Source organism: Eptesicus fuscus, chromosome 17, assembly GCF_027574615.1.
Source record: "Eptesicus fuscus isolate TK198812 chromosome 17, DD_ASM_mEF_20220401, whole genome shotgun sequence".
Classification (NCBI taxonomy): domain Eukaryota; kingdom Metazoa; phylum Chordata; class Mammalia; order Chiroptera; family Vespertilionidae; genus Eptesicus; species Eptesicus fuscus.
Window position 1 is genome coordinate 50,671,095 of NC_072489.1, and position 16,093 is coordinate 50,687,187.

The 16,093-nt window shown below is 45.5% G+C and overlaps 1 protein-coding gene across 1 annotated transcript in view; it reads right to left on the reverse strand.

Moving 5' to 3' along the window:
* Positions 1 to 1,513: 1,513 nt before the first annotated feature.
* Positions 1,514 to 16,093, reverse strand: part of LOC103288664 (guanylate cyclase 2G-like) — a 39,491-nt gene continuing 24,911 nt past the window's right edge. Inside the window, exons 13-21 of the mRNA XM_054728805.1 lie at positions 15,522 to 15,690; positions 14,010 to 14,165; positions 10,119 to 10,296; positions 8,208 to 8,348; positions 6,835 to 7,027; positions 5,117 to 5,291; positions 3,874 to 3,972; positions 2,852 to 2,943; positions 1,514 to 1,618 (exon numbers count right to left, since the gene is read on the reverse strand). Coding sequence (XP_054584780.1) covers positions 1,514 to 1,618; positions 2,852 to 2,943; positions 3,874 to 3,972; positions 5,117 to 5,291; positions 6,835 to 7,027; positions 8,208 to 8,348; positions 10,119 to 10,296; positions 14,010 to 14,165; positions 15,522 to 15,690 — 1,308 coding nt within the window. The remainder of the gene's footprint in view (positions 1,619 to 2,851; positions 2,944 to 3,873; positions 3,973 to 5,116; positions 5,292 to 6,834; positions 7,028 to 8,207; positions 8,349 to 10,118; positions 10,297 to 14,009; positions 14,166 to 15,521; positions 15,691 to 16,093) is intronic.

Consider the following 16,093-nt stretch of genomic DNA (forward strand, 5'->3'; position numbering starts at 1 on the left):
CGGCCACTAGTTAGTTTGGTTTTAAACACTCTCAATCCACCAAAAGGTACTTTATTTATCTATGACCCTCACACCCACCCAAACACCCAATGCCACAGTAAGCACCCGCCACTCCCACTGTGAACATCTCCAAGAGGAGAACCCCCTTCCCACCCAGACAGGCAGTGTTTATCAGAAAGAGGCGCCTGTGTCCTGGCACATTTCAGTGACAGCCTGGGTGCCGGCAGAAGGCAGAGGGAAAGGGAAGGGATATTTAAATGTACAGACATGAGGGCCTACTACCCCCAAGCCAACGGGTTTCTATCCCCTCTGCCTGGGCACTTTAGACTCAAGAGAAGGGGCATAGAAGAGCTATGGGTGCTATAATGCTTGGGCTTGTATTTGCTGTTGCCTTGAGTAGACTAGACTAGGGAATTCAAGCAGAGACCAGAGCTCAAAAATACCTCCACAAAGACAGCACAGTGGCCATGCTAAAAAACAAAACAAAGCGAAACCTCCCCATTCCCATTGGCTTTTCCCTCTTCAGACGTGGGAAATTCAACAGGAAGAGGTCTTGGACACGGACACGAGACATCATTGGAATTGCTCTGCCACGTTCAGGAGCAGCCCCACGGAAGATCATCTGGACGCGAGGAGTTGCAAGGGGTAGAAAAAGAAGGACTGCAAATGCATTCGTGGTTCAGCACATCTATTACAGAACCACAGAATAAAACCACACGGAATCCTCTTCTCTGTGCAAAGGGGGAAATACGCACAGCAGGACAGGTGGGCTCATTCATCTTTGTCTGCGGGAGATTACCTAAACAATTAAACACATCCTAAATGAATGAAAACTTCTACTTAAAAGCCAAGCCTTGATTGCATGCTTTGCCCAGGGGATAGGAAAGACATTAAGCAATGCATTGAGGATGGGACATGATCCATTTGGAAGTTGCCATGTTCCCAGAGGTCAGGGCTGCAGACTGCAGGTGTCCTGCCTGTTTGGAGTGGCCTGGCCCTCTTGGATTTCTGTGATCGCTCACACCTTAGGTAGAACTTTATCCCCTGCAAACATTCCTCAGATGCCTTCTGATATGAGCTGCCTCTCCTTGCAGGCTGAGTAGCTGATAAGGAAAAGAAGCACTAAAGGTTAGGGAGCAGCCACCTTGCAAAGGAAGCAGACAGGGCCAGACCTGTGGGTGGCCCCTCCTCCACAATGAAACTGGGTTCACTGCAAATTCACAAGCTAATGAGCCGAAAATATTTGGCAGCTATGACAGGCTCCCTGGCAGGGCTGAGAGCAACAACTCAGCCTTGGTCCCCCAGGAAATGAGCTCACTACATCCAGCTCATCCAAATCCACATCTGCTCCAGGCCACAGAACCCTGGGGTGGAATGAGGAGGCCAGCTAGATGGCGCCCCCTATAGGGAGACTGACTCAATACCCAGGAACTACACCCCAGAAATGGTATATTTAATGCACCCCGTGGACTTCCATGGGGCCCCACAAACAACTTTAAAGAAAATACTCGCCTCAGAAGAGCTCTGGGACTTCAGCCTCTTCCTCAGTAAATTCGGGGAGGGGGATAGAGAAGCCTTCTTTGCCTTTCAACCAGAAAGTTGTTTGTTCTCCTTTGCCCTGTGGGAGGCAGGGGAGACAGGTGGTGGATCACAGGGAGGAGAGGCCGCCAGTGAAGTGTGGCCTCTGAGCAGACAAGCCAGGTCTCCCTTGCTTGCTTGCTGAAAACATTGTTTGTAGCCAGAATTGAAACTAGCCAGTAACTGCCTCAATGAGGGAAAGGCCTAATTATCGATGAAATATTGATCATTTACTTGGGCTTTGCTGATAAGCTTAGATGGACAGTCAGTGATGGCCTAGGGGGTAAGGGCCAGTGGAGGCTAAAGTTTGTTGCAAAGAACACCTTTTAAAAAATAATAATAAGTACGTTGAGGTCTTACTATGAGAAAGGCCTCAGGTGATGCATCTCATAGACATTGAATCATTATATTCACCCTTTGAGGGAAGTATTATCACCATTCCCATTTTATAGATGATAAAACCAATCTCCCCAATCAGACAGCTAGTAAGTAGTGGGACAGGATTCAAAGCTAGGTCTACACTGCTGCTTTCTAGAAAATTCTTCCTCTTTTCTGAAGTCAGTTGATCAAATACAGCTACCAGGGCCAGACTCAGCAAACTGAGGAGCTGAGGCACCCTCTTCCCTTTTACTTCTTTCCCTGGACCCTCACACCCACCCAAACACCCAATGCCACAGTAAGCACCCGCCACTCCCACTGTGAACATCTCCAAGAGGAGAACCCCCTTCCCACCCAGACAGGCAGTGTTTATCAGAAAGAGGCGCCTGTGTCCTGGCACATTTCAGTGACAGCCTGGGTGCCGGCAGAAGGCAGAGGGAAAGGGAAGGGATATTTAAATGTACAGACATGAGGGCCTACTACCCCCAAGCCAACGGGTTTCTATCCCCTCTGCCTGGGCACTTTAGACTCAAGAGAAGGGGCATAGAAGAGCTATGGGTGCTATAATGCTTGGGCTTGTATTTGCTGTTGCCTTGAGTAGACTAGACTAGGGAATTCAAGCAGAGACCAGGGAACCATCTCTGACAAAGAGAAAGGAGCATCCCACAGGGGTTGATCTAGGTGGGAGATAAGATGTCTCCTGTCCTGGACTCCATATTTGACCATTTGAGGGAATGGTACAGTCTTCTCTGAAGGAAGACCTGGCAGTCACAGGGGCCTTCATATGGACCTTAGGGGTCTCCACGCCCCTCAGCATAGAGATTCCCTCATCCTGTCAAGTCCTCAACATCTCCATTAGAGACCCAAAGGAGCAGGTGGACGCAGTTGGTCTTACCTTGACTGAAATGGTGCCTCTCTTTTGCAAATTGTACCCTCCCAATGCCAGCAGGGCGCCTGCGGTGCTCTGAGAGACGTGAATCCGGAGAGCTTCCAAAAACCAGTGATTGTCTAGTTAGTCTTGGTTGTGACCTTGTACAGGTTCAGTGGGGCAAGCGCTGCTGTGGAGAGGGAGCTCTACCCTGCCCAAATTCGCAGGCTGCCAGCAAATCTTAGGCAACCTCTCTGAACTCTGGGGCACTTGGGCTGGGACACCCCCCCATACCACCACCACCACCACCATCCAGGCATTGCTCAGGCACTATTGGGTACTGCTCACACTTTGATATGTTATCTATGACCAGAAAACAGAACTGACTCTATACAGCTGGGCTCCACTTTCAAAATGTATCCTTAAAATCTCTACTTAGAAGCTAAAAGAGGTTTTATCAATGCAACAAAACTACTGTAAAACAAAACAATTTGCTATCCCCTGGAACTTCTGGCCACAGGTCTGTTCAGCAACAACAAAACTATACATCAGAGGTGGGCCAGTTACCACCTACAGGCCAAATCCAGCCCGCCACCTGTACCTACAAATAAAGTTTTATTGGGACATGGCCATACCCATCAGTTAGATATTCTCAACGGCTGCTTTCACACACAATAGCGGTTAAGTAGTTGCAACAGAGACTCTGGTCAATAAAACCTAAAATATTTACTGTCTGTCCCTGTACAGAAAAAGTCTGCTGCCTCCTGCTCTTCATTTAAATGACCTGGTTGTATGTGTGCCTGGCTGGCTAGAATGGAGAGTTTTGGAAGGGGGCAGGCTGTTTACATGGCTCCACAGAGAGGACAGTGTGAAACTCCACCTACAAAGCTTGCAACCGGTGTTGCCTGAAGTGGATAATGATCTTCCCCTGGAAATGGAAACCAGCAGACAAAATGCAAATAGGTCTTCTAAAAATACCCTCCGGTTAAAGACAGGGGCCTGGAGGGACAGTGACACTGTGTTTACCACACGCTGAAAGTGATACCCACGCAGGCTGCTGCTTTCCATTCTGGAGGCCATGTTCACAGTGTCTCCAAACAGACAGTATCTGGGCATAGTGGTTCCCACCACACCAGCCACCACAGGACCTGCAGAGGGAAGAACCGATGGCCAAAACCAGTCTGCATTCCCAAGGACTGGACTCCACGGTACACATCAGACCAACAAATGCAATTCAATCAATGCTGAAGGGCAAAGCTTGGCAATACTAGTAGATTTTAGGGATTACAAAGAGGCAAACTGCAGAACCCGCACACTTCTGGTGGAAAATAACATAACCAGTTGTTATGGACTGAATGCTTGTGTCTGTCCCACGTTCGCATGTTGAAACCCTAATCCCCAATAGGATGGTATTCGGAGGTGAGGCCTTTGGAGGTTATTAGGTTTAGATGAGATCCTAAAAGTAGAGCCCTTAGGCTGAGATTAGTGCCCTTACAAGAAGAGGGAGAGACACCCCAGCTCTCTCTCTCCACCAGTGAGGACACAACCAGAGGCCGCCATCTGCAAGCCAGGAAGTGCTCCCACAGGGATTCCATGTTGGAATCCTGATCTTGAACTTCCCAGCATCTGGAATTGTGAGAAAAATACCTGCTGTTTAAGCCATCCAGACTATGGTATTTTGTTATAACAACCACGCTAACTAAGACAGAAATTAGTGATAATATTATTCATGCACTGAAAATGTAAACAAAGCAACAGCAGCACAAACTTGGGGCTAATTCATTCTGATTGGGGCCAGGTTTTACCTTAGTAAAGCCATAAGAATAGGTAGGAGCAAGTACGGCTATACAATTTGCAGGTCCTGGTCAAAAAATGAAAATAAGAGACCCCCTCATTCAAAACTGATTAAGACTTTCTGGAGAGGGACAGAAGAGCATTGAACCCCGTGCAGGGACTCTGCACGAGTCACGTGCCCATGAGTTTGTCAGAAACAGAGCAGATCAAAGGGCATCAAATGCAGAGGCACGGAGGGAAAGCCGCCCAATGTGATCTCCTGGTTTTCCATCTCCTCCTCATTTTTGGTTCACCTTGGAGTTTTTGTGTGTCCTTGTTGTTACCAAGCAATCTAGCTAACTGGAAATATACATGTGAACATAACTCAACCTTTTATTTCCTTAATGTGTTACCATTTAGCTTCAGGGTTTCCTAAAAGCCGCGCACCTAGGACATGAAACCGGAACTACCTGCCACCACACCTGGACCATGAGGCCACCTGCCACCAGTGCTGTCTACCTGTGTGGAGGCCAATGCGGAGCTTGAGCTTCTCCTGAGGCATGTGCCCGATCTGGAAGTGGACGGTGGCACTGAGGAAGTGCAAGGCCATGGTGGCAATCTCCTCCACATGCCGAGTTCCATTGCGGATGGGAAGTCCACTAGCCACCATGTATGCATCTCCAATGGTTTCGACCTGGAAACAAAGCAATGATGTGGCCTTGTGCTGGGGTGGGCTCAGAGATCAAGGTCCCCCATTATGGACCCTTGCTTTGAGGCCCCAGACTTTGAAGGGCCACACTCTCTAACCTCCACTCCATCAAAGTCCCGCATTTTATCAAATTTGCCCTCGTGCAGGTTCAAAGCCTTCCTGCCCCAAGCCTTCCTCGCCACAATCACTGCTTCCTTCTCTGAAATCTGATAGTGGTGGTGACCCTTATTGCCAACCCATGTTCAAAACCAGTTAGACAAGCAGCAGTGTACAGATGGGGTAGATCTTGAAGGTTCAAGTGGATCCATGTATGTATCTGTCTGATCAGTCCTCCTCTTTCTCCATCCTCCTAATAAAATCAGCTTTCAAATCCTTCCTTCACTACAGAGAATAAATGACATGTCTAAATTTAAAGTTACATAGAGCCCTTTCCAGATATGTTTGCTTTTTAGCAGACTCCAACGATGATGTGGTAAAATGTGGAATTTCACAGTAGCAGGTGGTACTAACACGTCTGTCTCCTGGTTACCATGAACTTGCAGAGTTAACTAGCCCACAAGTCTAACTGCTTCTATGCTATCTCTCCCACCACAAGCACGTTTAGAAATACAAATTGATTCTAGATTGGCTCATACAAAACCTAACTGCACAGATAGCACTAAGAGGAAACCTCAGAGGAGGCCCCCCTGAGTCAGATAGGTTCTGTTGAGCGTTAAGTGATCTGCTCTTTGAAATTATCCATGCCATCCTTTCCTTTGTCCTTAACAGAGGCAACAATAATTGGGGGATAATAATTGAGGATATATCACTGAGGAACATGACTATGCTGTCCCCCAAACCTCCCTGGCGCCTGGGCCATAGCACAGCCCTAAAATCATGGTCAGACTGGTACACTGTGGTTGCCCACCAAGCATGAGTGGACATGGGCACTCTGGAGACATGATCTGGCCTCAGCTGAAAAGTCAGAAAATACAACTGGCCATCATCATCACCCGCTGAAAGAAGGCCATGCACGTTTTTGTTATCCTCTCCCACAACCATTTTCATTGTAGGTGACCCTGTTCATCCATCCCCACAGTAGCACTGGGCAGCGGGTTGGTGTCTCACCTTAGCTATCAGACTGCTCATCTAAGCTTGGGAAGCTGTCTTCTTTTAATTGCTAAGGATCACAGTAACAGAGCCAAAGACAATCTTTAAAGAAGAGTGAATCTGCTAAATCTCTCTGGCTCTGCAGGACATATATTCAGGAGGGAAGTAGAGGAATTAGCCAGCAGTAGGTCAATGCCTCTTTCAGAAATGAGTTTTCTGGGAGATAAAATAATGGAAGAAAACAGAGGGAACAACTGATACTTCTTGGCAAGTACATACATCTCTGATTAATCAAGCCCTTTTCCAGAGAACAAACAGGAATAAAATATTGAGTTTCTGCCATGAATTGAGATTGACTGCCAGCTTGAACTGCGCCCTCCTCCTGGTTGCTGTCTAGGGCCGGTTCACCCTCACTCAACCCAGGAACCAGGCATCTCACCTTATACACGTCGTAAGTTTCAATGATGTGATCGAATAAACTGTAGAGGTCATTGAGGAGCTTCACAACTTGCAAGGGAGAACTGAGAGAACAGAGTTTTGTGAATCCAACGATGTCAGAGAAAAAGATGGTCACGGACTCAAAATGTTCTGGTTCCACGGACCTTCCAGCTATAAGCTGTTCTCCAATGAAGCTGAAACCAGAGAAAAGAACAGTTACTTAACAGTTTCATATTCATGTTGTCTCCTACAGACCCCTCCCTACAAAGTCACCCTGGTAGGTCCTTTTGCTTCATTGGCTTAGGTTTTTTTAAAAAAATTATTATTATTAACAAAATCCATCATCTAGAGGGATTTTTCTAATACCTGCTTCTCCACCTGCATTTTGTCTAAACAAATATTTTAATTGGGGAAGGGGAGGAACCGATCACATAAAAAAGATTTTCTCCCTCAGGGCACTTTATTTCCCCCTATGGTTGTAGAGTTTGATTATAAAGACTTGGTCTGCAGATGTGGAAGCAAATGTAAGCATTCACTGATCTATAAATCAATATTTTTACTTCAATCTACCAATTTCGCATTAACACATTCAAAGCCTCAACCCCATTTCTTTGCTCCAAGATATATAGGAAGGGTGCAGGAATTTTAACAGAAGAGGCTTCTGTCAAGGTTTTAGAGAGTGCACAGGTGAAAATAGAGACAAAAAAGAAAGCAAGTTTTAAATCTAAAGTTATGGGTAAATACTGTATTGTATTGTGCAAAGGTTTTGGATATACAATCTAAAATACTGGGAAGTTAGCAATTGACTAGACTCGTGGACCTGGAGCGCCATCTAGTGGTCACTCTTCTGTTGGTGCATCCACCATCTTCCACGTAAAAGACCTATGGTCTCATCACCCCAAGTCAAATCTCCTTCCATCACCATTTATCCCTCCTTTACCCTCTTCCTTTGAGTGGTGAACACACAATACAATATACAGATGACTACTAAAAAATAAATTGTGTAAAAAAACTCATTCCTAACTGAGACACCAAGTGCATGGATTTTGTAGTCATTTGACATATATGAATAAATGATCTGAAAGTAAACTATTTCATTTGGGGAATTTTTATGTAAAATGTATTTTAAAGATTGAGAGCAAAATGAGCAAAGCAGGTCAAGTACATACATAAACACCTAAATTCAAAAATAAATAAAATAAGTTATAGAAAACATTTTAAATAAAAAAAAAATAAAAGACCTACACTCTCTATTCCTATGGATTCTAGGGCTTTGGCCTCCATCTCTCTTTATAGGGTGTACCAAATTACATGCAAAATGCTTGATCCATTTTAGAAGAACATGGTGTGAAGGTTTCCAACTCTCTGGAATACCTGGGCAGTATTGTGGACAGAAGCTTATCCACCTTCCTCTTCTCTGCCATCATCTGGTTGGTCCTCTCTTCCACCACCTCCTCCAGGTGATTGGCGTACACTTCCAGCTTGCTCACCATACTGTCTAGTATGCTCATGTGGCTTTAAAAGAACCCAGACGTTAGAGTCTTTTTCTAAGAACTTTAGGATCATAATTGAGCACAACCTCCAACTATACATTCCAAGAAAACATGACTTGGTCTTAAGGTTTCTAACTTCAGGTTGCCAATGGGCAGCAGTGAAGTGTCAATGGCAAAGAGGCCATTTGGTAGGACAGAGCCTGACCTTTATCGGCTCTGAGATCTCAATCTTTATCCTTTATTCCTCTGACCTCAGTTTTTGCATCTATGCAAATAGACCAAATATGCAATTAGACCAAAAGGTGGAACAACCAAACAACCAGTCACCATGATGTGTGCTGACCACCAGGGGGCATGCGCGGAACATGGTGGGCATCAGCCACAGCGGGATGGTAGAATAGGTGAGCGGGGGCGCCAGACCAAGGCGGGGCACCGGTCACTGTCATGGGGCAAGCCTCTGGTGGTTACTGAAAATTCTTTGCTCCCGCACACCGTGGTCCTGGCCAGCGTGTGCACCTGCTGCCTGCACCAGCCCTGCTTGCACCTGCAGCCAGTGCTGGAGCCACTGCTCGCACCCACTGCCAGCGCCCGGCACTGGCCGCGGTGGCGGGAATGGGGCTGCTGGCAGGCAGAAGACCAGAGGCCACGGTGAGAGGGGCTGGGCAGGGGCATGGAAGATGGGCTGAGACTTGCCCCTGTGTCCACCACAACCTCATGGCCCACAGTGCCTTTCAAGGTGCACAAATTTGTGCACTGGGCCCCTAGTTTTAAAATAATAATACATACTTTGAAGGGTTGTTCTAAGGATTCAGGGAGACAATGTTGAGAGTCTGGAATCCAGTGGACACTCAACAAGTGGTAGCATTCACTGGCCCAACATCCTTCATACCATTGTCACAACCAATCAAAAATGTAGAGCTTTAGGACAGGTCATTCTTTATTTTCTTTTCAGATATAAGGGGTACTTCTAGATCCTATAGACTCTTGCTTTAGAAGGCTCTTCAGAGAAATTTAAATTCCTCATCTTTCAGATGAGGACACTGAATCCCACATGGAAATATACTTGCTTTAACATTGGGGACCATATTTTCTGGGTAAAAAGTCAGGACATATCAACTGACCTGACGCATACCTTGTAAAACTATTTTGATGTGGAAAATGCAGAATACAGGGCTGTTCATGTTAAAGATGCATAGTGAAATGGCAACATCAGGCATAGACTCCTAACTTCTAGCACAGGGCTTTCCCTATTACCCCCGGCTACTTCTAACATGGCTGTGCCTTCATATGTTCAATGTGGTAGATGATGTAATTATCCTGGTTTGAAGCCAGTTACTATTGAGAGCATTCTTTGAGAGGAGTGACTAATTTAACTCAATAGCCTACTTTAAGGTTGGTGCATAATTCTTTATTGCATAAGCACAATCCCAGTTGAGTAGTCATGACCCTTGGAATGCTGGTTTGAATAGAGTCTGAGGCCCTGTCACTGATCTCCCTGGGACCTTGACAGATTAGATGGGCTAGTGATGTCTGGAATGGACAAAGGAGGGCAATGGAAGTATGACCCATTTTGGGAACATTTGTGAAATATAGGGAGAATTTATCAGTCCACCTTCACCAGCATATAGCACAGTGCTTTGCTATATGTGGTAGGCACTAAGTATATGAGGAAGGAAGGAAGGAAGGAAGGAAGGAAGGAAGGAAGGAAGGAAGGAAGGAAGGAAGCCACATAATTTCAAAATTCTAATGGCTCAGTGAGGAGGAGAAAATGTCTGTTGCACACCAAACTCACCCTTTGGGGCTGGCATCTCGTAGAATTTTTTTGATGGAAAGGAATGTGGGTCTTTTCTCAGGTGACTCATCCCAACACGTCCTCACCAGGACCACGATCTTCTCATTGGCCTTGTCCTCTCGCAGGGAAGGTCGCAGTGGAACCGATGCCCTGGGGTCTCGGATTCGGCTGAGGATTTCTGAAATCCATTTTGGGTTTAGATATCTAAATGTTGGAACTTTGTGCCATTTAGCATGCTTCACTTTACACAGATGTGCTCTTAAATTTGTGTATTGAGTTTCCAAGTACACAGAACAGATTAGAATTTCAGAGAAATCTGAATATGTTATAAGAAATATTCTGAATCCTTCTGGAAAATGAGGAATCTAAATATAAATTCTCCAAGTACCCCCTGATTTATCTGTTTTTTAGACTAATTTTTTCTAATAGAACTTTTCTTAAAGTAAAGCATATCTCTATATGATTTCAGAAGCATATACGCATTTCATAGTAGAAATCCCCAGTGTGCTTTATAGAATTTTGCATTCCATATATGTTACATAAAAGATCTTTTAACAAATAATAAATATTACCGCTGTGTTCTGGCTCTGAATCCAACTTTGTAAACCTACTTACTTTCTCTTCCTCATTGGTTTCTACCATAAAATTACTGTAGGTGCAACAATATGGATGAATCCTAAATGTATATTACTAGGTATAAGAAACCAGTCTTTAAAGGCTGTATTCTGCATGATTCTGTTTATGTGACATTCTGGAAAAGGCAAAATTATAGAGACAGAACACAGATCAGAGCCTGCCAAGAGTTTGGGGAGGAGAGAAAGTAGACTAGGCAAAGGACCTGAATTTTTTTTAGGATGATGAAACTATTCTGTATGACACTGTAACGGTGGATACATGACACTACCTATTTGCCAAAACCCATAGAACTTTCCAGCCCAAGGAGTGAACCTTGAAGACTGATAATTTTAAAAAATATCAGTTGGGGGATTAGATGACCCCAACACAGAATGCAGATTTGTGGCCAAACAATCCAACTGCGTGACAAATGTATGATGTGACCTCGCTGGAGCGGGTGGAGGTGGCGGGGAGTGCCGACTTAGGAAACTTTTGAAATGACTGGAGACTATAAGACTGAAGACAAAGGAGCTGTTCATAATTACTATATTCTAGTTGGTCAGGATGCTCCTCACGGAGGCACCAATCAGCAACTCTGAAAGTACTCTATGCACAGATGGGATTGAACGAACAAGTAAATGGATGGAGCCAGGGTCTCCCGGTTGCTTAGGAAGGTTATGAATAAGCAATGGGGATATTAGAATAAATGAACATGTTCTAATGATATTGGAGATGTCAGTATGAACTCATGTTTAGCTTAATATAAATACAGATGGGTAGATATAGATATAGATGCCCAAACAGGTTAGTGTTCACACACATCAAAACACCTGGAAGGGGGGAGGCTTGCTAAAACACAGATTCCAGACCCACCTCCTCAGTTTTCAAATCAGAAGTTCTGGGTCAGCGCCCATAAAATTAGCATTTCTAACAAGTGGACCACGCTGGACCAGTGCTTTACAAGCTCTGGATCTCCACCACCACCTGGGAACTTGATAGAAATGCAAATACCAGGCCTCCGCCAGACCTACTGCATCAGAAACCCTGAGGGTGGGACCAGCAATTCTGTTTCAACAAACCAGGTGATTTGGATGCCCACCAACGTTGGAGAACCGCTGGTCTAGTTTCTCAAAGAATCTATTTATTCAGTTCCCAGCACAAAGGGGTATTTGTAGGGAAGGATGAGAAGTTAATGGCAGAAGTGTGTGTGTCCAGAACGTAGCTACACATTGCACTTTTCCCCCTGGTTGCAGTCCTGAGTACATAGTCCCACTGTGAGCAGAGGACCACAGTGAGGGGGAATATACTGGTTGTCCTCCACTCCTTACCCCGACCCTAACTGGGACGGTCAGATGGCAGAGCTGAGCGGTTTAGGTGGACTCCTGCCTGGGCTCAGTCTGGGAAGTTCTGCATAGTTTCTTGGTTCCAAAGTCAGATGCACCTGGATTTTTTAATTGACCTTTTGGGATTAGTTTCCCCTCTGCTTCATTTAGCCATAAATTAGAAACTAGGGTCTACTTTCAAAGTGACTGCATACACTCAGAAAGGCTCCTGACTTGAAAAAGTCTCCTGAGAAGGCATCATGATCTAAAGATGAGACTGAAGTTAGGCCATTGGGGATGCATTAGATATGGTGGGCGAGGAGAAGAAAAGGGGGGAAAGGTCAAGAGAGAAAGGTGGACTGTGTGTCCATAGAAACACACACACACACACACACACACACACTCACGCACACATGCACACACACACATGCACACACGCACGCATCCCTGTCTTCTCTCCAAGACAGTGATTCTCAATCTGGGATGCATATTAGCATCACCTGGGAGCTTCAAACACTCTGCTGCCCAGACAGGCAACAGCATCTCTGAGGCTGAGACCCAGGCACCAGCAGTTACTAGAGTTCCCTGTGCAATTCCAATGCACAGACAAGGTGGAAAATAACAGTTCCAAGGGGTTATATTTTTCTAATCTTGATAAAAAAATTTTCTCTATTTCCTACTAATGTTACTCGCATTTCTTTGGTGAAATGTGTCAACCTAGCAGAAACAAAACAAAACTGAATATATCCTTCGTAAGTGTACACTTGGGCAGCATTTATAAAAAAAAAAAAAAAGGAAATATATTTAAAATGCTTTTATCTCTTCCTTTTCATGAACAGAAATCTATCCTGAAGAAACATTCACATATGTCCACAAAGATACAAGGCTGCTCAGATACAAAAGATACAAGCATTTTGTAATCGCAAAAAAATGGCAAACTATCCAAATGTGTATTAATCAATAATATATGGCATATCCTTACAATGAAAAATTCTGTAGTCCCTAAAAAAGAATGAGGCAAATTTGTATATGCAAATATAAGGTGAGAGATACTCAGGCAGAGGGAGCAGCATGTGCAAAGGCTCTGGGGTGGGAATGTGTCTGGCATGTTGGTGGCCTGTGTGACTGAAAGGAAAAAGCCATGAAAGATGAAACCAGGAAGGTGTAGTAGGCTGACGGGTGATCCCCAAAGATGTATGTCCTTGTCCTTGTCCCCAGAACCTATGATTATGATCTTCTCTGAAAAAAAAAAAAATGTCTTGCAAATATAATCAAGAGTCTTGGGTTGAGGAGATCATCTTGGATTATCCAGGTGGGCCCTCATCCAATGCCAAGTGTCCTTACAGACAGATGAGATTTCGAGGAGGAGTCAATGTGGAGATGAAGGCAGAGACTGGAGCCCTGCGGCCACAAGCCCGTGAAGGCTGCGCCACCACCAAAAGCTGAGCCTCTAGGAAGTGCAGCTTTGTTGAATACTGATTTTGGACTTTTAGCCTCTGGAACTATGAGAGAGTAAATTTCTGTTGTTTCAAGCCAGCAGGTAGGTTTGTGGCAACTTACTATGGTGGCCCTAGCACACTAATGTACAAGATCACTGAGGCCGGTTTGAGGCCTTTGATGGTCTTGCAGGCCATTGTAAGGACTTAGTCTTCACTCCCACAATGGGAAGCCAGGGGAGGCTATTGTGTAGAGAAGCAACACAATCTTACTCATTGTCTAACAGAATCTGGCTGCTGTTATAGAATAAACTATGTAATTCTGAGTTCCTTGATTTTTTAAATCAAACTGTAATGATCTTCTAATTCTTTAAAAAATATATAAATTTTTTAAAGAAAAAATAAGAATGAAATAAATTGTAAATTAAGAAACATTTAGCAAAAACAATCACAAAAACAAGCATTTACAAGCCAACCCAGATCAGCAAAGCCTGCCAAGGAGCCGCTGCCAGCGTTACCGTCTGGTGTCTCGTTGAGGTCCTCAAAAGGCCCGAGCGCATGCGGGTGGATCAGCTCCCTCATCACAATGGCGAAGCTGTAAGCATCTCCTTTTGGGGTGCCTGACCGGGGCGCCTCTGGGAGCCGCAACAGCTCTGGGGCAGTCCAGTAGAGCTCTGCAAAGCAAGGAGACGTGGGCCTGGAGTGAGAGTTTCCAGGCAGGACCAGAAAGCCGCCCTTTCTAGCTTAGGAAGCTCAGGAGAACTGAGAGCATCCAGCCCCCGAGAAGTCAGCCCCCAGGGTGCCCGACTTACAGAGCAACTAGGTTCCCTGTGTGTGAATAGAGAAAATAACCGGGAAGAACGGGCACTAACATGTTAATAGCGCTAACTCGTGGCTGTGCAGTGACAGGTGGCGTTCCTTTTCCTTTTCCCTTTCTGAATTGCCTACATAACATAAAATTAAACATTTTAAAGTGAGAATTCAGTGGCATTTAGTACACTCACAATGTTGTGCAACCACCACCTCTATCCATCTATCCAGTTCCCAACCATTTCAATACCCCCAAATAAAACCCCGTACCCCTTAAGCAGTTTCTCCCTGTCCCCCTCTATCCCCAGCCCCAGAAAACCACCAGCCTGCATTTTCTCTCTAGAGTTATCTATTCTGGATATTTTATACACTTACATTTTTTTCTAGTGAGGTGTATAGGCTTGTGTTATTAGAGGTACGATCATTTAAAGAAAATGTATGGAGGATAGAGAAATAGGAATGACTACGAACAGCTTTCTAAGTTGCCCCCTTTGTCTTTCTCTGTAACACACATTCTACCTCATGTTACAGGACCTCCCCACATGCACTCAGCAAAGCTGCTGCCACGTGCTGCTCCAGAGGGAAGTGGTCAGGGCTGAGGACACTGGGCTCAACAGGACCCAGAGACGTAGGAGGTGAGACGCAAGAGCACTCAGCTGCCTCCACTGCTCCCATGAGAAGGAGGTTGACTCCCAATGGCAGGTCTTGCCTTTAGACGCCCACCAGAATCACTTGGGAGCTTTAAAAATAATGTGATGCCCAGACCCCATCTTCAGATATTCTGATTCAGTGGCTGCGGGGTGGGACCCAGCCACCTATAAAATGTTAAAAGTTTCTCAAGTGATACTGAAACCCAGAGAGAACAGAACTGCCAACCCCTTCATCCTTAAAGCGCCTGGCAGATTGTCATTCTACACTGAGAAGGCAGGAAGATGTGACGGGACACAGAGGACTACAGAGAAGGACGGTGACTTGTTTCAGGTCGCCCAGCTAAGCTGGGATGAGGACCAGTTCCTCTCACTCAGACATCACACCGTGGACTCGTTCCACCTGTTCCCGTCTCCTTGGGTGAACAGAGCGGCCACACACCGCTGGCTCCAGAGGAAGGCCCACCCACAGGTACTGTGCACATGAGCGTCAGGAAGCAGAAATGGGGTAAGGAGCGAACCCCTTTACCACTCAACCAAAAGCTAGTGGGTCCAAGACCTGCCAGTGGTTACCTGAGTGGTCTTTGGTGTTCTCATTATAGGTTCTGTATGTCCGGCCATACTTGAGTTCCCACAGCCCAAATCCCGACAGCTTCACCTGCATCCGACCATCCACCAGGCAGTTGGAAGGCTTCAGGTTCCCATGGGACCTCAGTGGGCTCCTATGAAGGAACAGCATGCCCTGGGAGCGAGAAAATGAGCAAATGAATTAAAACAGGTGCCAAAGGACACCCGTGGCAGGAGAGACAGATGGACAGGAACACAGATGTGCAGACCCAGGGTAGGGGACGTAGCTATCTCAGTTCATTTGTTCAAGAGCCACTGACACGGCCCTTCACTCGAGGAGTCAAGATGAGCACAGATACCCAGAAAGGAGAAAACAATTTCTGGTCCCTGAAGGCAAGGCTAGCCTAGTGATCCTAGTCCTGAGTTCAAATCCCAGCTCTACCACTTAGTAGAGGGCAAGCTACCTTACCCCTACCAGCCTCCTTCTTCTCATCTAAATGGAGATGACAATGAACCCTACCTCGCAAGACATCAGACATGATGCATGACACAAAGTAAATATCTACTTAAATTTAATG